The sequence below is a fragment of the Anabas testudineus genome, chromosome 19 (assembly GCF_900324465.2).
Source record: "Anabas testudineus chromosome 19, fAnaTes1.2, whole genome shotgun sequence".
Lineage (NCBI taxonomy): Eukaryota > Metazoa > Chordata > Actinopteri > Anabantiformes > Anabantidae > Anabas > Anabas testudineus.
Window position 1 is genome coordinate 10,492,127 of NC_046628.1, and position 27,393 is coordinate 10,519,519.

A 27,393-nucleotide genomic window follows, 5' to 3' on the forward strand; every position below is an offset into this window, starting at 1 on the left:
CAACTACTTGAATTTTTTTTTAATCCATTTATAGAATTAAGAGTCAAATACTATAGTAAAAGGTGAATCTTTATTTCCGCATTAAGAAAAGCATGTCTTGTTAATACTGTGACATGTTTATTTTAAAAATGATGCAGAGACAAAACAATTAAAAGAAGTTTCCTACCTACAACCACCAAAGGTCCCTTAAACTGGCAGAACAAGTAGGGAAGGGTTGCACCGACTAAACGTGCATGACAAGTAGGGCAGATGGCAGCTAGGTGTGACCAATCATCATGACTCATGTAATAAAATTTGTTCATATCTTTGTTTACAGGATAAGTATTTAGTTGCAAAATTGAATTTACTGGCCAGACGTAAAGATGTTTTTTCCTATGTAAGACCACAAAGCCAAAACAAAACAACATGCTACACAAGTGTAACTGTTGCCCAAATATGATGTGGTTTGGGGTAACATTTGCACATTTTGGTAAGGCACCACTTCAATGGGACCAGTAGGATATGTGTGACTGTAAACTGTAAGCATATGTATGGTAACTATGGCCTGGAGAAATTGACACAATAGGAGCCAACATGATGATGTGGAAAACATTTACAAATAAGTCTCTTTAAAAAAAAAGAGGAAGACAAACACTGGCATCCTGTTGCGTACGGTTTCGAATATACAATACAATAAATATAAATATACCAAAGGGAAGACTGAGGAAAAGGTTTATGGACACAAAACACTTTACATTCGAGTCAAATATACATTGCAGCATGGAAAACAGGAGAAGAAACAAAAACCCTGCAAGGTGATTCTATATTTGGCAGGTGAGCCAATAAACCTGCACATCCACCCACAAAAGACTAGTGAAATCCTTAACGGGCTGTCCTGAGGTAAGTTTTGACAATTAACTTCCACAGCACATTGATTCTTGTTCTATAGAGACATGCTGTCCAAGGAAAACCTTAAACATACATATGACGCCTGTAAGTAATTTACCACAATGCTTACATTTTCATTCATTACAACTCTTCACCTTCATGAAGGTTGAGGCAGTTTTACAAGATGTTAAGGTTTCATTTCATTTCTATTTTGGCAATAGTGGCATGCTCTGATCTACTGATCTAAAGCTCATAAAAGAAGTTCTTACACACTTATTATTTACATTATTAATACATTAACTAAAGCCTCTGAATTATCTTTCCCAAAGTGTGTTAGCAACAGGAGTGAATGAAAAAAAAAAAAAAAGAAATGGAAAATTAACATTTAAAAAACAATATTGGGCAGGTTTTGCAAGACACTCAGAGTCAGAGTGCGAGGATCAGGAGGCGACAGGTGAGTCCAGCTTGATTTTGTCCACTGCAGAGTTGCATTTTCTCACATCCTCACTTCACTTTAGCCAAACTGGAAAAAGAAATTTCCAGGGCCAGAGTCTTGTAAACACAAAAACAAAAGTTGATTAACAGGATGCAGTTTATCTGCATTATATTATTACCTTTTATATGCTTCAATAAACTAAAGGATGTCTGAAGATGGGGAAAACAACATACCTTGACTGGAATCAAAACTAAATCCTCCACCGTGGCCACCAAAGAAAGCCCTGAAGATGTTGTTTGCATCAAAATCTAGGGGACAAGATGAAAGAGTAGATAACATCATTTCCTAAACCAAAGACAAGGTGAATCCAGCTGTAGACATCAATTTGTCATCAACACAGTGTGTATGTACTCAACTAAGTAAATGACAAACCACTAGATCAGCAAGATGACAACTGGTTAAGGTCTGGAGATTAAAAATTGTTAGACATCAGCTATTGATAAAGTCAGGGTCATTGATGTCACTACAGTGCAATGATATCACATTTCAGAATTTGTGGTGTTCAAATTAAAATCATGTGATTGTAAACATAATCATGGTCACTTTGATAGGTTCCTAGGTCAACATATGGTCAACATTCATTCAGCATTCATTTGTCATGTAACATGATCTGATCTTCATCTAGGTCAAGAGTATTAACAAATAAAATGTGCCTAAAATAATAATACAAAAAAAAAAGAATTCATGCATACATAAGGCAAAGTGATTTCAAAGACTTTAGAAATTCAATAGTCTACAGTTAGGTTAACAATCTACAAATGGAGACACTTTGGGACTGTGGCTACTCTACCAAGAAGTGAGTGGACAGTGAAATGACCCCAAGAGCACAACAAACACTCATCAGTGAGGTAAAGAAGCACCCCGGAGTGATAGTCAAAGATTTGAAGATATCATTTGAACTGGCTAACGTCTGGGTTCATGTGCCTACAGTAGGTAAAACATTGAACAAGCAGGGTGTCTATGGAAGGACACCACAAAGGAAGCTGCTGCTTAGTAAAAAGAACACTGCTGCATTCCTAAAGTTTGCCAAAGAGCACATTAACACTCAACAGCAGTACTGGCATAATCTTTTGTGGACTGATGAAACTATATTGAACTATTTGGAAATACACAAGCACTACATCTGGCATAAAAAGAACACTGCATATCATCATGAAAACATCATCCCAATCATGAAGTATGGTGAAGTAATCATCATCATTTGGGGTTTGCTTTGCTGCATCAACGCTTGGCCAGTTTGCAGTGTTTGGGGGGTGGGGGGTGGGGGGAAGATGAATTCCCAAGTGTATCAAAATATTCTTCAGGATAATGTGAGAATGTTTATACGTCAGCTGAAACTCTGCAGAAGTTAGGTGATGTCACAGGACAATGACCCAAAACACACAAGTGAATGGCTTCAGAAAAACTAAATCTGCCTTTTGGAGTGTCAGAGCCCAGACCTTAACCCAACAGAGATGCTATTGAACCACTTGAAGAGAGCCACACACATGAGACGTCCAAAGAATATGACAGAGCTAAAGCAGTGGGCTGAAATTCCCTCTGAACAATGTACAGATCACTATGAGGTTTTTATGGTTGTTCTCAATAAAGACATGAAAGATCAGAATTTTTTTTATCATTTTAGGAACATTATATTTGATAATACTATTGACTTAGATTAAGATCAGAGCATATTCTATAACGAATGAATGCAGAAAACCTTGAAATTCCAAGTGGTTCACATACTTTGTCTTGCCAATGCACATTATGCTACAATAGGAAGTGAATAAAGTAACCGGTAGTGGAAAGAAACCGGTTTTACTGAAACTACACCTTTGAGAGGCAACTCTGGCAGCTAACTTGATAAATACACCAGTGAGAAACCACAAGGTTAAAAAAAGCTAGCTCCACAGATACATAGAAAAGCCTACTACTCCCTACAAAGTCTTGTGTTTTCAGGTCAGGATGATGGTGTGCAGAGTTTGACAATACAACAAAAGTTTCTCTGAGTTCACCTTCAAACCTGAAGACAAGCATGTGCAAGCATGATTTGTGAAATCACCAATATTTTGAAAGCCAATCTGAATCTAGTAAGCAAAGTGTGATGAAGTGTGAATTATAACTCCCACACACACACAATAAAAATGGATGTCATGATGACATAGGAGACTTGTAGGGATCTAGTTTTGAGAAGTTATTAAAGGGACTTAAACAAATGTCCATGAAGATGCTCAGTCATCCAGGTGAGGTTATATTTTATTGGAGACAGGTAGCAACTTGCCAAACCAAAACACCAGACGCCAAAAGGCACGAGGAGCAATACTGTGTACATAGTTTAGTGTATTAAGGAGTGTTCAGAGCTCCACATTAGAGACACTAAACAGTATAGCCCAGCACAAGAGGCCCAGAATTAGCACAGTACCTTCATTTGAAGGAAAAAGACTCTTATTTGAGGACAATGATGAACGAGCGGTGTGAGAGATGTCATACATGTTGAAGTGGAAAACCCCTCAACCGAGGTGGAAGCCTGTGTCCAATTCATCATGCTGCCCTTTCATCCGTCCCAAGAAACATCAAGACCTCTTCACACATGCACCAGGAAGGCTACACTTAGCCCACCTTATTGGGTTAGAGGGGGCTGTTAGACTTCCTTTGTCCATCTAATGAGGCTATTCTGGTCAAGTGTGAAATGAAACCAATCTGAAGGACACTTTTCAGGTCTGCTACTTAAGTTTCTTCTATCTGAACAAGCTACTTAAATGAAAGTGAAGTAAAATGTTTCAACCTTACAAAGAGTCCAGTTGCCATGATTCAATTTCCAGACAGAATTAAATGTTTCATGAGGAAAAACACACAAGCCACTTGTTTATCATTAAAACAGGGCTTTTTTTTTCAGATCTGAGAGGACAGAAATATGTTCTTTAGCTGTTACTTATTCTGAGACTGACATCCATCCAACTTCCACAGCAACCTTAAAAACACAGTAACGTTGTGAAGTGTCTGTACTCAAAACCCGACCTTTATAGCAGCACTTTTCAAATAAAACAAACCACATTCAGCACTGTGAGATAACAGGCAGGTTTCAGGACAATTTGTGAGGCGTTTTGTGCGGGTTTACTGCTCAGAAACCTGTGAATAAAAAGGTCAAAGGGGCTGATTATATAAATAAGCAAAGAAAAAAAATACAAGCATTTACCTCCTCCATCAAAGGAGCCATCGTCGTCCAAATCGTGTCCGTTATCATAGCGCATCTTCTTCTTTGGGTCAGAGAGCACAGTAAACGCCTCCCCAACCTCTTTGAATTTCTTTTCCTCCTCCTTTTGCACCTCTGGAGTCGCTGCACTGTGGCGATCTGACACATGACAGCAGAGACCCAAAGATAAATAACCTTTGAATATAATCAAAGCGCATATACCCATGTGTGTTTAAAGACTAAGGGGGCTACCTGGGTGGTGCATAAGGGCCCGTTTGCGATAGGCTTTTTTGATTTCATCATCGGTAGCGTTCTTGCCAACCCCAAGCACCTTGTAATAATCTTTCCTCTTGCTCTTTTTCAGCTCCAGCTGTGCCATCTTCAGCAGATGTTTATGATCTACAGTGAGAAGGAAACCAAAGTCATGAGATGGTGTGAAAATCTGACCAGCAGGTATATCAGTTGAGATAATGTTGCAGGTTACCTGATGTTTTCTCTGTCTGGTAAACTTTTTCATAATCGCGTACGGCCTCTTCATACTGCTCCGTGTCCATGTAACTAGGGGTCACACAAAGTCACTGTAAAATTGCATAATGTTCACCAACAAAACACACTAATTAGGCAAAATGCACCCAAACTGACAGTTTGACATACCACTGGGCTCTTCTTAAGTAGGCCTTGATGTAAGTGTCATCTAATTTGATTGCACTTGTGCAGTCCTCAATGGCTTGATTAAGTTTATTCAGCTGTTGATTTGGAAAAGGTTAATAACAGTTAAGAAAATGGACCCATAGAGCCATTTTGACAAATAGCAAATATTTAGACAGTCCGCGTGTTTGGACAGTCCAACCACAATGCTTTCCATTATTTCTATTTTCTCTGACTTCTGATTGTACAAGCCTGTGGCAGAATACAGTAATACAAGTTGATTTGTTGCCTTTTACCTTTGCTCCGGCTGTGGCTCTGTTGCAGTACAGTTTAGCATTGGTCTTGATGTTGTTGGGGTCTATCTTCAGAGCTTCTGTATACAGCTGGTAGGCCGCTTCATAGTTGTTGTTCTTGAATGCCTGGTTGCCTTCCTCCTTCTTGGATTTTAAGGCTTTGGCATTCTGATTAAGGATGAAAGGTATACTCATGATTGTTTTGAACATTGAAACACTACAACATACAATAACAATGAAACACAGCTCTACTAGTGGTCAAAACCACAGCAGTCTGAAATTTAAGCATGTTGTTCAGCAAGTAACTTGCAATTCTTGATCATACAAACATAAATAATCTTACCCTACACGCCAGTCGGGCCTTTTCATGGTCAGGTGCCATGCGCAGAGCCTGGACAAAGAACTGCACAGCTTTATCGATGCAGTCCTCATAATAAAGACACAAGCCTCGGACGTACAGTGCATCTGCATTCGTTGAATCCATCCGCAGAATATCACTGGAAATTAAAGTTAGTTGTTTTTTTTTAAATAAAGCTTGGCCCCAAATTGTAATATAATTAATACAGTGGCCCAAAAGGTTCTTCTATTAAAAATAAAATAAAATAAAAGACCTAACATGTTCCTACCTTGCTACAGACTGAGCTTCTGGATAGCGGCCCAGCAGAGCGAGACACTCAGATTTAAGGATTTTAAAGCGGTGGCAGGCAGAAGCCAGAGCTAGGGCTCGGTCCATGCAGTACACCACCTGGAAGAGGATAAGCCAAAAACTGATTTATAATCATTAAATATTTTTATCTCTACATCTTTGACCAACAGTTGCACACAGCTACCAGACACTTTTCGTGAACTGATGAAAGCGACAATGGGTTTGATGTACCTTTCTGAAATCTCGCTTTTCAAAGCCAAATTCTGCCATGCGCTCATACTCCAGTAAAGCTGTTGCGTTCTTTTTCTAAAACAAAACAAAACAAAACAAAACTGAAAATTTAAAATCAATCTGTACATTTACTTATACTTGACATAAATGTGAAAATATCAAGCGGCCACCCCACCTCCTGCTGGGCCTCTTGGTTGCTTGGCTCCATCTCCAGAACCTTCTGAAAGCAGCGATTTGCCGCCATGGCATTTCCCAAAGACAGGTGGCACTTGCCTTCACGTAGATGTCCCTGTGGAAGCAAAAAGCCTTTGTTAGGACTGCACAAAAATCTCGACATTTCATTTCCACTGCACAAATGCAGCCAATATAAGGCAGTAAGTGGTATGCCGAGCTGAGGACAAAGATGGTTTGAGTCTGATCACACTGACCTTCATGAAACAGTCATTGAGCCGCACAGACTGCTGAGAATCTTCCAAGGCTTCGCGAAACCGACAGAGCATCATGAGGGTGGCAGCTCTGTTGCCATAATAACTGGCATTTGTGGGGCATGCATCTTTAAATAGAAGGAAAAAAAAATCTCAGAAAGGTTATTAGGAGTAAACTGTAAAGGCAAACAAGTGACATTTTCAAGGTGTGAGAGAAGTTTATGTGGGAAACTAACACATGCAGTCGGAGAGATCAGCTGTACATGCTGATATTTAGATGGATCAATTGTGGCGTTTGTTTATAATAGAGTGAAAGCATGAATGACAGGCAGTGGTTACTGTCCTTTTTTAAAGAGGGAGATATATTTGTCCTGGGGTTGGGCACCTTTGGGTTCATTGTCCATAAGACTGATTAAGAACAATAGCACAAAAAAGTGGAAACTCTCAAATGTAGAGAAAATACCATAATGTATGCTAAGAGAGACTGATGACTAAATTCTCAAGAGAGGTTTATTTATTTTGCTCATTTGCTGGGAGATATGCAACAGGAGAGAGATCATCAGCATTTCTCAATAGGATAGAATTAATAAAGATTGGTCAACAGAGGCTGTGTACAAACACCAACTTGCAACACTTAATTCCAGTGATTAAGTGTACTGAGAGGTAATCTCACCGATGGCCTTGGTATAATAGTTGAAAGCCTCTGAGTAATCTTTCTTGCTGTAGAATGCATTTCCCTGTTCTTTGAAGCCTTCAGCCTGACTGGAGAGACAAGAAACAGAAACCAGTGTCAATATGGGATGTGTATTTCAGCTGCATAAAAGAAACTATTTCAAAACTATACACCAGTTAATCTGTCATCTGGGAATTTCTTTGCAGATAGTGCAGAGACCGAAAGGACTCAGCTGTGGTACATTACACCTGCAACTAGGACAGCATAGCAGAGTACACAGTCCTGAGAGGTCCAGTGCTAAACATAGCAGTGAAATTGACCTGCTGCAGTGCTGTCAAAAGTGACAAGGGTTAAAGGGTAAATCAACACTGAATCACATAGGAGGAAAAAAGCTTCTCCGTGGTTCTCCATTGGGAATGAAGTATTTGAACATGTTGTAATTCAGACCACATCCCAAACAATCTGGGAGTGCCATTTTCCTTTAGCTGATGCAACATCACTTGAATGTCACTAAGATTAGATGAAACTCTATGTTTTAAGGACTTCTGTAGAAATCTACAACAATAAAGATATGATGGCTATAGAATACAATAGCCATCATATCTTTACTAAATACACAGTACTGTTACTGTGTGCATCTCAGGATTTCTACAAAATAGATCAGATTTTAGCATTTCACATAAGCAAACTGTGCATTTTACTACTTGATCTATTTTCAGACAACATAAACGTCTCACTCTGTGCACCTTATTCAGGTTCCTGCTCAACTCTGCATCTGCATTGCAACTCTATTGGTTATGTCTTTCACATATGGCGTATGCTGAGCCCTGTCATGTAAAGATACTAACTGGAATAGTTTGAGACGTTAATTATACACGTAAAAAATAACCAAATGTATTATTTTACATTGCATGTGAATACTGCACACTTACAGATGTGTGACATGCAAAGCAGGGCTACTGTAAAGTAATGGTAAACCTTAATAGGCTTAAAATTTAAAAAACCTCATATTACAGCATAATGCGTTTAAAGAAGTTTTTATAATCACTTTATGTGATATAATCACTTTATATGTAAAAGTTGAGAGCTAGGTTAGAGCTACGACATGTGACAGTGTCATAAGGAAATTTCTGGAAAGGGGAAAAACGCACAGCTGGTGTAGCTAGTGTAGCTAGTTTGGCTATAGTACGAAACCTTTACGGTATTGATGCTTAATTTCTCGTGTTTTTTTTAGCAACGTACCATATAATGTTAATGATGTTGGTTAACCAGCAGAAACCCCAATTATTTTTCAAAATACAGTCACGTTAGTTAGCTAGTTCTTCATATGTGGAGCTGAGCATGTGTCACGACAAGCCGACTCAATTAGCTCAGCGGTGTTAGCCAAAAGGTGGGGAAGTGTCAGGTAGCGACTACAAGCTAATTGAAAGGTCTATAATCTTATATCTAATCTGAACGATCGAAACAATGAGATGACTAACTATTAAGATCTAAGGCGTAGAAAAGGTGCTGCACATCCTAGCATGCAGTTTCCTTTGCATGCTAACCGTTAGCCTTTTTAGCTTTAGCCGGGCTAGCCGCGATGCTATTTCCGAGCATTGTCAACGAACAGCGACTGAAATCAGCCCGGTTATTTTCACATTACATGCGAATCACAGCAAAACACAGCAGACAGTCACATGCTTACCGCTCCAGGTCGTCTTGATTGTGGATTTGGGGCTCTGTGTCAAGCAGCACGTCGATGTCAACAGCCGCCATTTTTTCTGGAAAGGACGAACAAGAACAGACGTCACTTCCGAGAACCGGCGACTTTTTGGGGCCATGAGAAACTAGGTCACAACAAAAACAAAGAAATGATCAAACGTACAGAATGTTACAAAATCCTGCTTTTGCTTTCCTCTACGTATGAGTTGTATTATGCAGATCTGACACATTTTACATGTATACATTGCAGTAAATATAGGATTACAGTTATTATCACACTGCACCTCTACCTGCATCTTTCTGCTGATGAGGCTGCTGCTGCCAAGATTTACCAGACAAACTCATTCACAAATAAACAGTTGGATTAATGTGGCACATTTTGCACATGATTAATAGTCTTCTGCATGGTTTTTCCGTTAAAATAATTCAATACATATTTATGTAAAATATCTTACATTGATTGAAAATGAATCAAATCATGAAGCACAGTGGCACAGTGTTCTTTGTAAACCTGCAAACATTAACGTAGAGTCTCTATCAAGAAAAATTAGCATATCAATAACAAAAATACATTGAGAAGTCATATCTGTTTTAATAATTCCGTTTTTCTGAAATGCTTTATATGTGATCTAATCATAATTTGTTGTTTGTTTGACTGACATAAATGCACATAAATGAAGGAAGAAATATGCCTTTGCCCTTACAGGGTTGAGCTGTCTTGGAAAATACCACTAGAGGACACCAGAGCACCACTAAGTATGTATTATGGGCAGTGTAGAATATAGGACATGTGATAGCAACATCAGCAGTGACTATTTGTTATTTTTTACAAACTGAAAGATGATGTTTTTGAGTCTGGCTACAAAAGCGACAAATGTCACTCTTCCTATTTTCTGTGGGTGGTCATCAGTACTTCAGAGGCTTCAAATCCACATTGGGTGGAGATTGACCACATATCCAAGTTACATTTTATGTTGAAAAGCAATGCATCAGTGCCCAATAAAAATGTCCCATGCTAGTGATATTCACTGACCTTTGAAGTAATTTGAAGTAATATATTATGATGTAAGTTATTACTGAGTGTGTGCATAATTGTAAGACCTCTGTGTTCATAAGAACATTAATAAATCAATTATAGTCACTGTAAAACTATATTGAGTAAAAAGGAGACTTGTGTCCACATGAAGAAAGAAGCAGTCACAGCTGTGTAAAAACAGTATTATTTATAACTTAATATAGAATGCATTATTGACATTTGAAGCACATAATAATTTACATTATTGCAATTGATGCACAGTTACACTAATCATTAATTTACCAGATGACATTTCAACAATACATATTGCTTAGGATGATTCAGCACAATCAGATGGGAGAAAGATTTCTAAAATGAAAGCACATAGTATTTAATACAAATCTTAAAAAAAAAAAAGTTAAATAAAGATGTCAAAGACACATTTAGATTTTAGCTAATAGCACACATCAGTCTGTCTCTCCATATTGCACAAACAGCATCAAGCTGCTGCAAAATCTTAACTTGCTGTATTTATCTAACCATCACCTGAAGAACTTGTAATAATGGCTTGTGTCAAAAGAATACCAATAAACTAATAAGTTTAAATTGAACCAGCTTTCTCCTAGCATTAGATGTAATCTGTCTCCATAATGTTCTTGGCATCACATTAGGGTGGTTGATTGTCACCTCTTAACACAGAAAGGACATTAATTTATGTATTTATCTAAAATAAACTCTAAAAAGGCGACTACGTCAGACATACATTTTTTAAGATGCAGAATCCTCAGGTAGCAAAGTTATAGGTCTCCTTTGTATTTTCACACAAGGAGGATGGTTAAATGGAAGTAGCCAGTTTCATCTGAAATTTACATTTTGGATTTTCTTCCTTTAGATTTGGTTATGAAAAGTAAAGCAGGGATGAAGAATTGTATTTGTTCTCTCATAGTACAACTAGAAAACTCTCAAAAGGAGTGAATTTTGGCAACAAACACTTAGCAACATCTACACACCCTAGGGTATTTGTCTATTACAGCCTTATAAATAAAACTAAAAGATGCTTGTCATTATGGCTTCCAGAGGGGTCCAGAACACAACAGCTGAGAGGTGGTTCTTCCATTTTTAAGGGGGTGAGATACTGGTCAGTCAACACTGAATCTTAATCCACATGAGGGGATTGTGCACACTGGTCTTGAACATGCCCTTGCTGTCACTGCATAGTCTCCTGTTGTCACTCAGAGGGTCCCCTGCTTTATTCCAGCTTTGGCCAGGTTCACTCTACTGTAGTCCTGTAGTCGAGCTTGGCTCTTTGTTAGTAAGGAGAGAAGATAATGGGCGTGTGTGTAGCTCTCAGGGGTCCTGGAGCAGGCCTGAAGAGAGTGGGACTGATCAAGGGACCCTGGATGATGGCTGTTGGACCAGGTGGCAGCTGTAGTGCCAAGGGTCCAGATGCCATAGTGCACAAAGCAGCTGGATTGATGGGGCTTGTCAGGAACCCTGCCGGCAGGGCTTTAGACAGCTGCTTCTGAAAGGCCAGTTTTGTCTGAAACCAAAGACAATAGGCATATTTCACTTTTACATATTTAAAAAAATATATGAAAGGAGAAGAAACATTTCAAAATCTGTCTTCAGAGTGTCTTCATAATATGCACCTATTTCACTGTCGAGGACAACACACTCTACTAAACATCATAGTGTAGCAAATGATATTAGAACGGGGCCTATTTTTCATATAATACATAAATGCACTTAGCAATTATTTATATCAACCACTTGACAACTATCAGACTTGAATGTGGACAGTTAGACACAGCTTACTATTTGCATCTACTGAGTATGTGTCTGTACAATATATATTTATATTGATTGTGTTTTTTAATGAGCATGTATGTTGTGGACAAAAATAAAAGCAGTTAAATGTGTGTGTCTGTGTGACAAATACTTACTGCTAAGACAGCACTGGGCTGTAGTTTATTATAGGGGGTGAACTTCGCCTTGACAGGCTTGCCAGCCAAACGCTCTTTGTGTCTCCTGCTGTTCATGTGCTAAAAGGGGGGCAGGGACAGAACAGTGAATCAGTCAGGACAGCTCTGACTAACAAAACAAAGAGCCAGTAAACTGGCTTGTTTACCTAAAGGCTAGATATTCTACATTTTTAGTTTTTATACAATAGTCAATGTTTTATCTGGTGGTAAAATTAGCGAAATGTGTTATATGAGGATAAATCCACACACCTGCTTCAGCTGTGTCTCTGAGTTGACAGACACCTGGCACAGTTCACAGTGAAAGGGCTGGCTGGATACACCAACAACTGCTCTCGTCTTGCTGCCCTTTCGCTGCTTAATTCGGCAGGTGGATCTCGGCGATGACATCATCTTGACCCTGCGTTGTGACTGACTGCTGTTCTGACCATCCAGCATCTGTTTGTGCTTAGAACCTAAGTTAGCCAATCAGAGGGGAGGACTAAATGTCAGACCGATCATATATTAAGTAAGAAAAACAAGGATCAGATACCAAATGGCTTAGAATAAACTGATTTAGCATTGTGGTACGCACCGCTACAGTGAGCGTCCAACTGAGAAGTAGAATTCACTGTTACTTTGCATGTTGGACAGTGGAGATGTTTTTTATTGTTCTTGGTCTCCTTCACCTCTTCTACCATCCCCACCTCCTCCTCACCTCCTGTGGAGCTTCCCTGAGGGTCAGAGTGAGGGGCTGAGCTGCTTGCTGGGCTGCACCCTTCCACGGACGGACTGTCTGAAGGTGGATCACAAAGCTGAGAGTCTGAGCAGACTTGTGGGGAACGCTGAGGAGAGCGGAGGGAGGAGTAAGAGTCTGTCGGTAACGGCTGCAAGGAAGGAGTGGGTGCCTGCGAGCTCCCCTGACCATTTTCTAGTTGATGCTGCTCAGGTTGGGAAGAGGTGCTTGGTCCTGAGGAAACACAGATGACACAGAGCTTTAGGCAAGACTTAGTCATGAAGCCATAAAGTCATGAGGATTTATTAATATATCAATACAAACTATTTACATGAACCGTTTAGGTCCATTAAATATAAGCTGAGAGCCAGTTAAGATTACTGGCTCTCACTTTCCAAAATGATTAATTAACACATTGAATCCCAATTCCACCTATTTTTGCATTACTAACATCTCTATCTGCCATATTTGTGCAATCTACATACTACTACAACACAGGCAAGAGAAAAATCATTCATTAAAGGGTAAAAACTTGTTTATAATAGTGTAAATTCTACACAGTCCAAGTATAAATAAATTTTTTTGACGAATGCGAGCTGTCCTGAAAAGAAGTATGACTTCTGTTTCCTTTCAGTTTTTCAGTATTTTTATGCCGCCAACCTTTTCATCCTTTTACCTCCACTCTGTTTCTTTCAAACAACCTAGGTATTAAAATCGTTCTCATCCTCATCTACTTTCTTTTCTTTCTGTTCAATCATTTCTTCCATTTTTTCCTGCCGTCTCAATCATTCTTCATCTGCCCCTCTGTCATTTGTTTGCGCTCTCTGCCAAAGCTTGCGCTGTCACCATCAATCAACAACCATGGCAACCACTGAATGTAACAAGCTTATCATTATGTGCTTACAGGGAAATTGATAGGTGCTGGAAGAAAATGGGAGGGGGGAGATCAATATTGAAAAGGAAAACTAGACAGAGTATAAAAAAAGACGATGGTGAGCGGCAGAATGAGAAGTAGAGTAACAAATGATTAAAAGAGAGAAAACTTGTGTAGTCTTACAGATGCTCTTTTGTAGCAAATGTTGCTGAAGAACTAATCACTGTTCGGGTTGAATTCTGGAAAGGATCCACGACAGTAGCCACCAATTTAATTAGTGTATTTTAAAAAACACAAGTGTAATTTGTGGGGATTTTAACAAGCTTTAACAAATCAAAGTTAGACATGGTGGGTTTAATATTTTGGTAATTTCTTTGACAGCAACAAGGAAAAAGCGAGGTTACATGCACAAGACCAGTGTGGGCGTATCTTGGTATGCATTTATTTTCGTGTACACATTTGCAGTGCACTTTGAACTAAAGGGCTGAATAAAGCACAATATAAATGAGAGGGCCTGTTAGTCGACTAATTAACAATTTTGCTCAATAATAAATAACTAAATTTTAATATGTCTAATTTGAGTTTTGGATGGTTGTGTCAAACAACTTAGAACACCATTTAAGCACACTACACCTTTGTAATGTGGTTCATAGACTGTAATGCTCGTTTCGTTTAAATTGTAGTTATTTAAAATAACTGGCACACATGACTCATGCTTTGTTCTCCTTTAACACAATTTTCTACAACCTTTCACATGTCCATTAGCAAAGTGACAACTCATTTCATAATATGAAGGAGGAACTCCAAGTGGGAGTTGCTGAGCGGCTGTTGATCTACAAGCAAAAATCGAAAAATCAAAGAAAGTTAACACCACTACATGTTTCTTTAGGTGCCTTCTCTTTTGAAGTGCTTTAAGGCCTCTCATCTTGCAGAATGTCTGTGCTTGATGGGAGTAATTACCTATCTGACGGAGCCAATGATAGCAGGACAGGTAACAGCTGGTAATTAGCCAGCAGAGTGGCAGCTACCAAGCCTAGTGCTTATGTCTCTTCAATTACCACTAATTACTCAGAGGATGGAGCGAGGGGGGCTTTAAAAAGACTGATTTATACCTTTTTTCTCCTTCAACTGTGAGTCTGTTGGCACTGTTCTTCCTCCCATCATCCCCCTCTCTCTGTCTTTTCCTGTTGTGGATGGACTGTGTCCGTTCTTCTGCCGGTTCCTCTGCATCTCCAAGGCTTTTAGCTTGCGAGCATGCTTGTGACCTTTGTAGTGTGCTTCAGCCTGGGACTGGCCATCACACACACACACACACACACACACACACACACACACACACACACACACACACACACACACACACACACACACATACACAGACACACACACACAAGCAGGCAAACAAGCAAAGTGGAAAATCAGGGTACAGCACACACATAGAATCCCTGATTAAATTAGTGAAGGACAGCATGAAATCAGCAAACTGTAATATTGCCATGTGTTCCATCTCTTTGACTTCACATGGTTCCATGGAGTGGGGGAAAAATTTTTACGACTGAGCATTTGCCTCTGAGAAAGAGTCTTATCAAAAATCACCATTTTGATCATCATCATCATCACGACTGTGCACAAATGAGCATCAGTTGGACTCATGGCATCTCATGACCATGCTCTGAGCTCACTGGTTCATCTCTCCACTGATTTGTTCTGACACAAATGGCCCGTGTCCGTTATGCAGCGACACAAAATTACCTCGGTGCCTTCCTCAGTGAGAGAAAACACATTTGTGGCAGTGTGACAACAGAAGCATGCAGATTTACGATCCCAAAAATGGCTCTGCACGGCTGTAGATAAAGCAAGACATGCTCTCAAGAGGAAGATCGACCTCCAGCAAGACAAAATTAAAACAACTGAAGCAAAACACATTTGCCTGATAATTCTCACACACATTAATATTTGCACAAACTTGTCAAATCTATACAATTTATATCCACCACTTACAGTACATTTGGGAACAAACAGTAATAATAAATAAATAATAAATAATAATTGTTCCACAAACCTCCACTGTTGTCCAATAACTATTAAAATATATAAATAAGAAACAGTGCTGAGCATGTTAATTTAGGATGAACACGGGCAATATCGTAATCTGTCTTACTTTCAGAACATACTTTCTGAATATGAAAGACACATGTGCAGTCCAGTTTGTTTTTGGAACAGTGTAACAAGACTACGTATTTGGGTTTCACAAGAGGCTGATAGATAATTTGTTATTGATCAAATTATCCTTACAGGTTCCAGGCACACACTGTACAACCTCTGCTGATGCACATTCAAACTCATAGCGTGTACAGGTAATCTTCTAGTAACTGTGTGCACAGAGTAAAAGTCTCCCCATCAACACTTTGCATAAAGCATAGCCTGCTTCACACACAGAAAGGGTACCACCATGGGTCAAAGTGTGCAGCGAGCAATACTAGGTCAGCCAAAGGGTGTACGACCCCGTTGGCTACGTTGAATGTCAGTGCACAATAACCATTCAGCGTGACTTTCCAACTGAGTCAGAGGGAACAATCTGCTCCCATATGCATACTCTCTAGCATGCCAATGTAGTATAAATTCACTCTGTTCCACCATGTGGGATCCCAGAGACTGGCAGGACTGCTTGACCTCTGTTGACCTTAATTCAAGGTGCTTTGACTCACAACATTGACTCTTTATACACAGTCAACAGCATCTGTGCTCCACAAAAGTGTAGCAAAATAGGAATATAACATGGTCCTTCACGCTTGCATCTCCCATGCTTTTGCAATGAGTTTAGCAGCGTTAAAGGAATAATTCGAATTCCTTTCGAACAGTATATACACACACAGGTATAGGTTTCACTTTCATAGTCCAGTCCATCTTAGCTTCAGCTTTTATTATGGGCAGATTCACAACAAGAAACACCTCACCATTCAGCCAAAGCTGACATTATCTTAGCAAAATTCTACATTTTGCCCTGTTCTTGATCCTGAGAAAGATATCTACCCTTTTAGTTGCTGTGTGTTAACAAGTTTGTTGTTCACTGTACCATCCGGTGTCAGCAAGTACAAAACAGTAGATTCTTTACATGTAGTAATTTCATCCACAGAAAAATACTGATTAAAAAAAAGCCTTTATTTCCTCGGCCTCTTGGCATCCATTTATTGCAATTTTTCATTTTTATTTCCACTAAAAGCAACTGTAATGTTAAAATAACAACTGAAAGCATGCTAGATTACTGTTCATTGAGGCTTTGGCTGAACTGTAAAACTTTTTTGTTTCGAAGACCTTTTAGCTTTTCCCTGCAAACAACACTGAACTTTGGATGACAAGCTGAAGCTGTGTATCCATTATGAAAAATAAAGATGGATGAAACCTGAGGTGAAAATGAAATCTGCTATACCTATGCACTACACAAGCAGTGAGTATAAAACACAGATAGACCTTTAAAGTATTCCTTTAATCAAGTTTCTCTGAGGAGTGCAAATTCTAGCCGCTCAGTGCTGTTCCCTTTTGGGACCTGGTACCTGCCTGCAACCTGGCATCCAAATCCCGGGTCAGCAAGCACTCTCAGCTCAGCTGCAGGTAACACAGGGAGAGGAGGTGAGAGTCTGTTAGCTAACAACAACATTGTGTGTCTAAAAGTAAAGAGCAGAGAAAGACTAGGGAAGGAAGCAAGGAAGGGTAGTATAATAGTGCTGCACCAGTGGCCTGCTTCCTTAAAGTTTCGTCATTCACATAAAGAAAAGTCATTGTCATTCAGCCAGGTTCCTCCTAACAATATAAATGCAAATATGTATAAATGAACTCCATAGGAATCAGGCCCAAATGAATATGAATAGGGAGGTATGATAAGGAGGACAAAGCACCAGAATGAGCTGACGAATAAAAAAGCTGAAGTTGTATAAATATATAGCCATTGGACTTAAGATGAATAGCCTACTTCAAGATTGCGTTAAGAACAATAGGATGCAAAAATATTAAATGTGCTTCAACTATGGAGATGCTTGAAAGTAAACAAAAATGTGACCTTTAGAAGATACAGTAATTTGTTTGGAGCCTGCTTGAAGCACACATCAGAAAGGTCAGAAAGTCTTACAATTAGTAAAGTGAGGTAATGTTGATTTAACTCTGTAGTGTAGAAAAATGAAGAAACTAAGTGTAAAAAAACGATTTCTATAGAGAATAGACAGATGGATAAAGCCAGAAGGGTCGATGGTCATTTTCTACCATCCTGCAGTGAGTTAAAATCCACATTAGTCTAGAGCTTTTGTCCTGTCCAGTTTACAGAACGAAAGCTCGGAGAAACCAATTTTGTCCTCTCTGACATGAGTGAATATCCGACTTACAGTGGAGTTGAAGCGAAGGTGACAGATGTTACAGGAGATGATGGGTTTCTTCTTGGGTGGAGCCACGCCAAAAGTGTGATTGATCACCGCCTTCTGCACCGGGTCCATCTACAAAAAACAGGCACAAAAACGTCACAACCATGGTAGACGTGCTTCCAGTTTTCTCCAACTAACCTTAAAAAAGTTGTGATTAAAGCCTTTAATTTATTGATTAATTTAGAGAGTAATAATTTACTCTCATGTTGTTTTGCTAGATGCTGAGACTTTGATGTTGTTTTATCATACAATTGAAGATTGTATGAATAAATGAGCTAGTAAATAAAAGACACTACTACAACCGACATTAAGAGCAGTGATGAACAATTTGTGTTTGCTGATTGGTTTTCTATTAAATTAGATATTTTACTTCATCACTGAATGACATGCTGCATGGTGAAGGGAGATTAGGATTAGGTTGACTACAAAATTAATGCATTTGTCACAATAAAATGTGACAACATTACAGTTCAATTTACACTTTCTAAATAAACAGTTTTTTTCATATTGTAATACCTTCATGCTACTGCGTTGTTCAAGTCATATTTTTAGGTTTAGGTGTCAGGCAGGAATCTTTTCCAAGCTTCCCACATGCCTTATACATTTAGCACCAACCTCTGATTTGCCTCATTAAGATTTACAGCTAAATGCAGACTATTAAGGTCTACTGCTTTATACATGCAGACTAAACGTGTGTGTATTTGTAAGAGAGAGTGTTACATTTGGGATTTCTATATTACATTTTTATTACCACTGGCTGGAGCCAAGTAATAGTTAGAACATGTCAAAGCAATCTTGATAGAATATTTATGTTTACCATTTAGTCATTTGACAGAAGCTTTTATCCAAAGCAACTCCAGTAAAAACAAATAAATCCATTTTTTTCAGATCCTGAGAGGACGGAAGGAAGAAGAGAACTTCTATCGTCATCCTAGGTGCAGTATTTAAAACATTTTAAATCTTACCGTGTTGAAATTAGGGAACAGGCTCAGAGTTGAGGAGCCGTTGACCCTGAGCGGCAGGAAGCGTTCCAGGTGGGTGTGAGTCTGTGGCTGCAGGGGTCGGCCCGGCAGAGGCAGGGAACCCAGAAGCGGGTGGATCTGGCTCTGGGACAAGGCTCCTACAGCAGGAAGATCATAAACATTAAAAAAAAGAAAATTAGGAAGTGCATGTGTGATTCAGTTTCATTTTAATAACTTCAATAATAACGAGGCATAAATAATGAGAGGCTCTGTGTGGCCTTTTCTTTCTAGTCTTTTCTTTTCAAGTCCATAGTTTATCTTGATAAATGGCTCTGGCCTTTAAACACAGCACTACCAGATATGATTGCGTGGTTTCACTGAGTTACATTTTTCAGACCCTGCAAATGGATTAAGAGTAAAAAGAAACTGACTGAGGTTTCAAGTTACACTGTAATGTACAGGTATGTACATTTAAAGCACATACTTTATAGTAGTTAATTTTCATCCACCAAGTTTGTCTCCTCTGTTTTTATAAATCCAACATCAGCAATACATTTTACTCTGAAATCTTCTACATGACCTCTTATCTCATTGCGTTAACTCTGGTTGGCCTAAATGCTTTCAGACTGCTCACGCTTTACAGAGCAGTATGGTACTGACCTTTGTCTAGACCCATAATAAACAATAGGGCACTCACATTACAATGCACTGTGTCTAATGCCTGTATACAAAATGCCCTGATGCTGCCACGTTTGAAAGCAGTTTAAAAGTGTGCATACATTTCTAAATACCATTTCCACTAAGCTTTAAATATCTTGCGGTAAAAAATAAAATACCAAAGCCAAACCAAGGATTAAAACAGTCATGTTAGTTAAAAAATAACTGTCTTTTGTCTTTTATCAAGTGTCTTTCTTCCATGTGGAACAGAGCTTGATGTACCAAGGATTAAAATTGGTGGCTGGTGAGGGCGAAGGGAGGTTTGCCCTTAGCAGGATGGAAAATGTCAAGAGGAGCATGATGAGATGGTTGAAGGAAGCATTGGCAGGTAGGTGGAGACTTTTGCATAAAAAATTGAATGAAATTGACTGATGAAGCCAAAAACATTAACATAACAGATGACGACTGGAGGATGAAGAGAGATGACTCACTAACATGCACTTAGGAAAGGAACCCACATTGTACGATGCTTTTCTTTGGTGAAAATTTATCTATTTCTGGGTGGAATTCAAATAAATGTATATGACAGAAAGAGAGAGAATCTTAAAATTGTAATTAATGGAGTTATTTCACAGTACTAAAAGGTAGTTGAACAAAAACAAGCACACAGTTTTCCCCAATTTTCTGCTTTTTCAACTATATATTTCAGGCTTTATCTTTAGGGATGAGGAAGGCTTGAACGTCACTGAGCATTAGCATGTTTTGACTAATCTGGTGCAATATTCAAGACTGTTCTTAAAGCTGGAGCAGAGCAAAGAAAAACGACACAGGAAGGTAGAAAAGGTAAAAACCACCTTTACACATTAAAAACATGCTCACTGATGTTGCAAACACAGTTCTAGATGAAATGCTTCATAAGTGCACATGATTTAAGGAGGCATAAAAAAACTTCAGGCTACCTCAGACAATCAATGCTTCACAGTCACATAACAGACAGAAATTAATTTAACAAACCAAAACTGTCCGTCTGGAACACTAAAAAAGCAAACAGAAAGCAAATTGAAATCCTATTAGAGTCAAAACCATGAATGGAAATTGTCAGGTAAATCTATTTATCAAGGAGAAAACAAGGACGTGATCAAAATTACAGAAAGGATTATCACAGTTAAGATGCAGAAAAAGTTCTGAGGAAAAAAGAAAAACACAACTGGAAGAAATGTTGACTCAGTAATTCAACTTTGGAATAAAAAACATCTTGAAAGAGTGGAGGACAGTGCTAAAATTCAGTTTAGTAAAATCACATCGTCAGGCTTTACCAAATATTTGTTCTCTTGTCTTGTCTAGGGCTGTTATTGTGTTTATTCACGGATTTGCAGCCACTATAAAGGTTAGAATTACACACAAATAAGTTGAGTTTGCTGATTTGATTTGGTTTTTGATGAATTCCAATTTCATTTAAATGCTCCACCAGGGCTGTTTATGTACCACTGATGCCAATAAAGTGTATTGAATTGTATTGCACTGAATCGAGAGAAAATGACAGAGTGGAGACTAAAGAAAGAAAAGAAAAAGATAACCACAGGCAGATGAGAGACTTTTTTTCATCCCTCCAATAGCCTGATGCGTTTTATCTCCCTGTCAGTGTGACTTTTGGGGACATTGATTCCCTCTCCTACACAAATCTGAAATTGATCTCATTAATCTCCTACGCATATATTCACAAAACACAGCAGGCTGAGACATTTAATTAACAGCATTTTGCACTGAACTAACTAGAAACTGCCTTCATCTGTGAGAATTTGTTCAACATCAGGCGACATGACTAACTTTTGACGTGACTATCCATTTTAAGTTACACATCTGGTTTGCACCCAAAAAGTCTCTCGAAGGTTTCACTTCAGCACGTTTGAGTAAATGGACTCAAGCTGTAGTTCTAAATGTGTCGTGCAGTCACGTTTGGAGATGTGTTAACCAGCTGACTTTGATTCGTTTTTCTATATAGTCATTCATTGTATCAGACCTTCATGAACTCGGACTTGTGAACTCAATTACCTATAACCTAAAATAAAAAGGCTCAGTTGAGGGTTTTAGTTAAGTTTTATTTTACATCCAAAATAGAGTGTGAACTTCAGTCATTTTCGTTTTCTTTTTGTTAAGAGGCTTTTTTATGAAGACTGGGTGTGCAGGTCACAACAACCAACCTTCCTGTATTGAGAAGGGATAAAAGATTATGAGCTGCAGAAATTATGAGACATTGAAAAAACTAGGGGAAAAGCTTAATCTCTATTGTTTCCAGGATTAGTCTCTGGGTGACTCAACATCATGGCAATCACAGAGGGAGAGAAATGGCATCTTTTCATGAAGGGTAGAAAAAGGGGGGGATGAAAGCCTTTCATAGCAGCAAATCAGAGCGAAGGCATCAGAGGAAAGGATGTCTTGGTTCTTTCAGGGTGAATGCAATTCCTGGGATCATCTGAGCCAGGCTCTCATGTCTTCAGTCTGAACCAATATGGCAGTACGGAGGCACTCTCTCATTTCTGACATCTACTAACATCCCCTGATGAGCCTACTCTGTGTGGTGTTAATGCTTAGATACATTAACAACTGAAAGGACCAATGTCAAAAGCATCCAAAAATTTTTTGTTAGCTATAATATGGCCATTAAATTACATTAATGAACTGTGCACCTTTAGAGACTAATTTAAGTCAGACTAGAGCTAAAAGCCAAGATGCTAACGTTGAAAGAATTGTTTATATTCTTATTTAAGATTCAGCATTTCTAATGTCAGTATTTTGAGAGCTTGGTTGTGTTACTAAAAAATATGGTACCAATCACAGCATATGAAAACAAAGTAACAGAACAATGTAATGACTAATTTTAACATACTATTATAAGGACGGCCATCTATATTACAATATGAGTTGCTTTTCTATAACACTTGGGTAGCACAAAATGAAGTGACTGCTGCACAGTCTATTATAAAGGTGGAGATCAGAAAATCGTACTCAGTAATCTCTCTATTTGCAGAATAGACTGAGTTGTGACTGAGTCATAATAAAGGATTCAATCAAATAGGAAATATTAGGCGCTGAACATTGCAAAAATGAAATGCTAAAAAAGTGCCACTCCGTCCGACAGTGCATTTCTGTTAAACCTGCAAAACACATTGTCAAATAATGAAAATTGAATGGTATGTGTTCCACTACATAATGGCATTAAGCACACAGCTTTTCTGAGTCATAAAACAGAAGTGGTTAGTGCACTGTGCTTGAGCAGTAATGATGATGGCATTCATTGCTTACACAACAGGCAGAGAACTAGGCATTTATGATGAGCTCTGGAGGATGAATTAGCATCCATTAAAACTGCCATTGACAGCTCTGCTAAGCTCTCTCTACTGGAAACAAAAAGGTGGAGAGTGAAGGCCTAATTTCCATGATGGCTTAAAATGCTGCCCCTGCCTTGCACTGTGTGGTCTTTAAATAAATCATCTTTATTGTGACAAAGTACATTTGGGCCACAACAGGCAGCCAACAGGCAAATTCTCCCGCTGGCTGTCACCGTCTATTTAAACTCATACAGCTACAGCTGGCAGAGCCGTCCGCTTCATGAGAATTTCTACCTGCAGGGCACCATGCAGCCCAGATCAGACTCCCCGTGGTAATCCGTCCTACTTTCAACTGGAGCACGGTGGGCCCATTTTCACCCCAGGGTCCATGAACTTCTATTCAAGGTGAAATCCAGGACTAGTGTCCTCTGGTTAAAGTAAGAAATCACAGGCTACTGTGATTAGTCTGCAAACTACCAGTAGCAGCTTTTAACGTCTGTACAGGAGAATAAAATTAAGAACAATCATTGATCTATATATCTATTGATACAGTATATATTTAATCTGAACTCTATAGGAGGCTGCTGGCTTGCTTACTTGCTGAAATGCTTTATTTACACAGGTGTCATATTTAGTCAAAAGTTAATAATGGCAACAAATTATAACTAATAACTGCTCTATTTGTTACAATAGGAAAATAATGTTCTTCGTATAGCCTGGTCATTTGAGTTAATCTCACTATGATCTTCCATTCTGTACCTTATTTTTACCACACTTTCACTTTTGAAAACCGATAAACACAATTTGCAATTCGGATTCCTTTGCAAGGCGGTTAATAAAGGATAAACAAACACAGAGATAGAGCTGATCTGTGGGGAAATGAGCATAAATGCATTATCAGTGCTGCTCAGATAGAGTTTGTTGTGCTTTGTTTCCTTTACTGAGCTTTTGCCCTTTGATAGCATTCTGCACGTCTTTATCAAGCACACTTAATATAAACTGCCACCATCTGCTTGAACTGAGATAAGCCTGAGTTCAATCAGAGATGCTGAACGGCAGTCAACAGATGTGCAGCACTTACTGATATTTAAAGTCTGTGCACAGCATTATCCACCCCATGAACTTAATAATTAGCAGCTTTGTGTCTCTGCACTCCTCTCAGATGCAGTACTGTTGGCTGTCTGCCTGGTGAAGTGAGTTTGGAGGATTGTACATTAGTGGCTTCAGAGACGAGGATCACAGGATCTTTGCTTACTGGTGTATCTTGAAAGGTGTTTATCGATGAGACATTAAAGAAGACTTACTAATTTCCAGAAATAGCTTTTTTTCTAGGGCTCTTTCTAGAAAAGAAAGCAACGTTTCCTAAACCTTTTTCTAAATGAGACTCATTTGAGAGTTCAAACATCTTCAAGATCTTCAAAAGTCCTTTTCACTGAGAATCATCACTGTTGTTGATGTTGGTGAAGTTAGTCAACTTACTTGTATTAAACTTTGCATCTCTCTTTTTTAATCAGAGACAATACTACCAACTTCATCTAACAGCATGTCTCTCACCTCATTTGCTACTCTGACTTAGGATGATGCATCCACCCTCCTCCTTTCAAACCATCCTACCACCTGTTCTCTTGATCCCAATCCCCTCCACTCCCCTTCAAACAACTGCATCCACACTAATCCTAGCCATTACACAAATCATTAACACAACTCACAACAGGCACCTTTCCAACCTCGTTTAAACGGGCCCAGATCACTCCACTCCTTAAAAAAAAAACAACTATTGACCCCTCCCTTATGGAGAATTAGAGACCTGTCTCTCTTCTTCCAATCCTGAATAAGACCCTTGAATGAGCAGTCTTCAAATAACTGACTGACTTCCCTTTTAGGAATGACCTCCTAGATGTCAACCAGCTTTAAGAGTAGTCACTTAACAGCTTTTCTGAAGGTCATTGAATCCCTGCGGGCTTTAAAAGCTCAATCTTCTGTCTTAATTCTACTTGATCAATCACCAGATCCTCCTTTCTACACTTTCTGATTTGGGCTTCACTGAGACAGTATGGCCTGGCTTAAGTCCTACTTGTCTGGACGTACCTTCAAGGTATCTTGGCATGCCGCAGGGCTCAGTTCTAGGTCCTCTACTCTTTTCCATCTATACTATATGCCTAGGTTCATTGCTATGCTGACGACACACAACTCTTCTTGTCATTTCCACAGAATGACTCCACTGTCTCAGTTCTTTGGTTCAACAATGATGGAACAACCTACCCACCTCTGCATGCTCAGCTGCCGGAAAACAGAAATCTTCCAAATATTTCTCTGCACTTACATTTTTCTCTGAACTTAAAACAAACAACAACAACAAAAAAAAAACACTTGCACTTGTACCCCATGAAACTGAAACAGCTCTTTCTAGAGCACTTAACTTTAAAGTTTGTCTCCTTGTCTTAGATATTTGCTTGCTTTTTACCTCACTTGTAAGTTGCTTTGGATAAAAGCATCTGCCAAATAACAAAATGTAATATGTAATGGCAAATGTATTAAAGTCTCTTTATCTTTTAAGATGAATATTAGAACCACCCAGCTCCAGAATACCATACAAAGACAATGCTTCTATATTTTATAGACTGATCATCAAGTGGCAGGGATGTAAATTTTAGTCTTATCCTTTTAGCACTGTATTGTCTGTAGCCACCAAATGGTTTGAAACTTACCTATCTGAGCTCTGTGTGACACCTGTGTTGAAAGCACAGCATAAAAAAAAAAAATCAACTCAACTTGAAAATGTTTTTAAAGCAACTTTATTACAGATTTTACTGTAACTTAATCACCACAAACACATCTTTACAGTGCTTTACATGAACCCTAAACGCGAGAATTCCACATTTTTTGGGCAATGTCATGTCTCCTGGCAGTTGCATATTTCAGCAGGCTTTGCATTTTCTGCTTGATTTTCAAGGCATGTGGTCGGATTGGAGGGCACGATATTTTCATTCATGTCAGCATTTCAGCAAAATACCAAAATGTAAATGCAATTTGCTGACAGAATGTGTGGCAGCATGTGTGTGCCTGTGGTTTTGTGTGTATCTCGACTTGAAATGTGTGCAACATTTGAGCCATTTAAGAGATTCTGCAACAACAGACCTCAATTGCTTGTCATCACCAGAGAGATTAATTCTCAAGAAAACAGAAAATATCCTCGGTCAGCTGCTCGTCACATACTGTAGCCAGCAGGAGGTAGAAATACTGCAAGACCAACATCATGCATGACAAAAGTTAGAAATTGTTCGGGCTGTTCCACAGAAAGCACTTTGAGTAACTATTGCACCTTGCTGCATAGCTTCAGACAGAGGCTGAGATACAGGCTAACACACTCTTGTTTTAAAGACATGAAGGTGTAGCAGTGCAAATATATTCTTGAGAGTCCAGTCCCTAGTGATGGTGACACAGAAAGAAAACTGAGTGTTTGGAGTGAAATTTTGATCAAGCACAGTGCATGGCAGGGTATTTCACTACACATAAAGGCTGCAGCTGTTCGGACAGGTCAGACATCCCTGAATGCACCTTGAAAGGGTGAAAGTGGTTGTTAAGAGTTTAGTTTTCCTTTCTGTTGCTCCGCACCCCATGCTGTGCAGACAGTTTATTTTACCAGTCTATTCATCTCAACATCCATGTTAGTGAGTTCTGAGTTTAGTCAGAGGCTGAACTGAACAAACACCACACACGCAATCACACACACAGTCGGTGTGCTCATTGCTAGATAGCTTTTATAGTGATTAAATTTGCACAATTGACACTGTGCAACAACTTTGCTTTTTGTCAGACCAAACCTCAAGAGTTTGCTCACGTAGCCATCAGCTTGGTTGATGAGCTGCTGCATGTAGAGCAAATACAGTTATTCGCATTGCAGCAGTTTTAAATTATTCCTGCTGGTCCTGCCACCAATAAAAGCTTATTTATTTCACTCATTCTTAAATCACTTGAAAAGGTAAAATGTCGCCCATTTTGGTCACTGCATTAAATGGCTGTCAACTTGTGATGTTGATCATGTTTCTTTTGGTTGGACTTCAAGGTTTACAGTACTTGGTCACCTGTTTGACGTCAGTAGATGGTGCAGTTTCACTGAAAATGTCACAGAAAAATGTGGTTTCATGGACAAGTTCATTGAGTTAATGGAGTGGAAAAGGTCTTTAGATAAAGAAAGAACAATATACAATGATCATAGGACCACAGACACTGCCGTAAAGGAAATATCCCACTCATGTCGTATTTTTAGCTACTCAAAAAGTTTAGTTTAGTAT

General features: G+C 38.9%; 2 protein-coding genes across 4 annotated transcripts in view; both read right to left on the reverse strand.

The window, feature by feature from the left end:
* Positions 1 to 51: 51 nt before the first annotated feature.
* Positions 52 to 9,229, reverse strand: LOC113156569 (dnaJ homolog subfamily C member 7-like). Its single transcript, XM_026351793.1, has 14 exons — positions 9,139 to 9,229; positions 7,452 to 7,540; positions 6,782 to 6,906; positions 6,529 to 6,642; positions 6,354 to 6,428; positions 6,103 to 6,221; positions 5,820 to 5,973; positions 5,480 to 5,644; positions 5,190 to 5,281; positions 5,020 to 5,093; positions 4,788 to 4,934; positions 4,539 to 4,694; positions 1,537 to 1,611; positions 52 to 1,419 (listed from the first exon to the last, which is right to left on the reverse strand). The coding sequence occupies exons 1-14, from the start codon at positions 9,207 to 9,209 to the stop codon at positions 1,382 to 1,384; spliced, it is 1,494 nt and encodes a 497-aa protein (XP_026207578.1). The 5' UTR covers positions 9,210 to 9,229; the 3' UTR covers positions 52 to 1,381.
* A 1,214-nt stretch (positions 9,230 to 10,443) lies between these two features.
* Positions 10,444 to 27,393, reverse strand: part of LOC113155999 (zinc finger protein 385C-like) — a 49,287-nt gene continuing 32,337 nt past the window's right edge. For 2 of the 3 annotated variants that reach the window (XM_026350785.1, XM_026350787.1), the window contains 7 exons: positions 19,116 to 19,270; positions 18,115 to 18,222; positions 14,851 to 15,028; positions 12,724 to 13,098; positions 12,402 to 12,604; positions 12,114 to 12,212; positions 10,444 to 11,710 (listed from right to left, as the gene is read on the reverse strand). In XM_026350785.1, the coding sequence (XP_026206570.1) occupies positions 11,480 to 11,710; positions 12,114 to 12,212; positions 12,402 to 12,604; positions 12,724 to 13,098; positions 14,851 to 15,028; positions 18,115 to 18,222; positions 19,116 to 19,270 (1,349 nt within the window). In that variant the 3' untranslated portion in view covers positions 10,444 to 11,479. The remainder of the gene's footprint in view (positions 11,711 to 12,113; positions 12,213 to 12,401; positions 12,605 to 12,723; positions 13,099 to 14,850; positions 15,029 to 18,114; positions 18,223 to 19,115; positions 19,271 to 27,393) is intronic. The other variant, XM_026350786.1, reaches the window with a different exon arrangement.

Bases quoted from the DNA above. Each gene is read 5' to 3' on its own strand.
- LOC113156569 (XM_026351793.1), bottom strand. From the start codon at position 9,209: ATGGCGGCTGTTGACATCGACGTGCTGCTTGACACAGAGCCCCAAATC. The intron at 5,282-5,479 runs GTAAAAGGCAAC...CCAAATCAACAG, and splicing joins GAGCCACAGCCGGAGCAAAG to CTGAATAAACTTAATCAAGC. The intron at 1,612-4,538 runs GTAAATGCTTGT...CTTGTCCCCTAG, and splicing joins TGGCTCCTTTGATGGAGGAG to ATTTTGATGCAAACAACATC.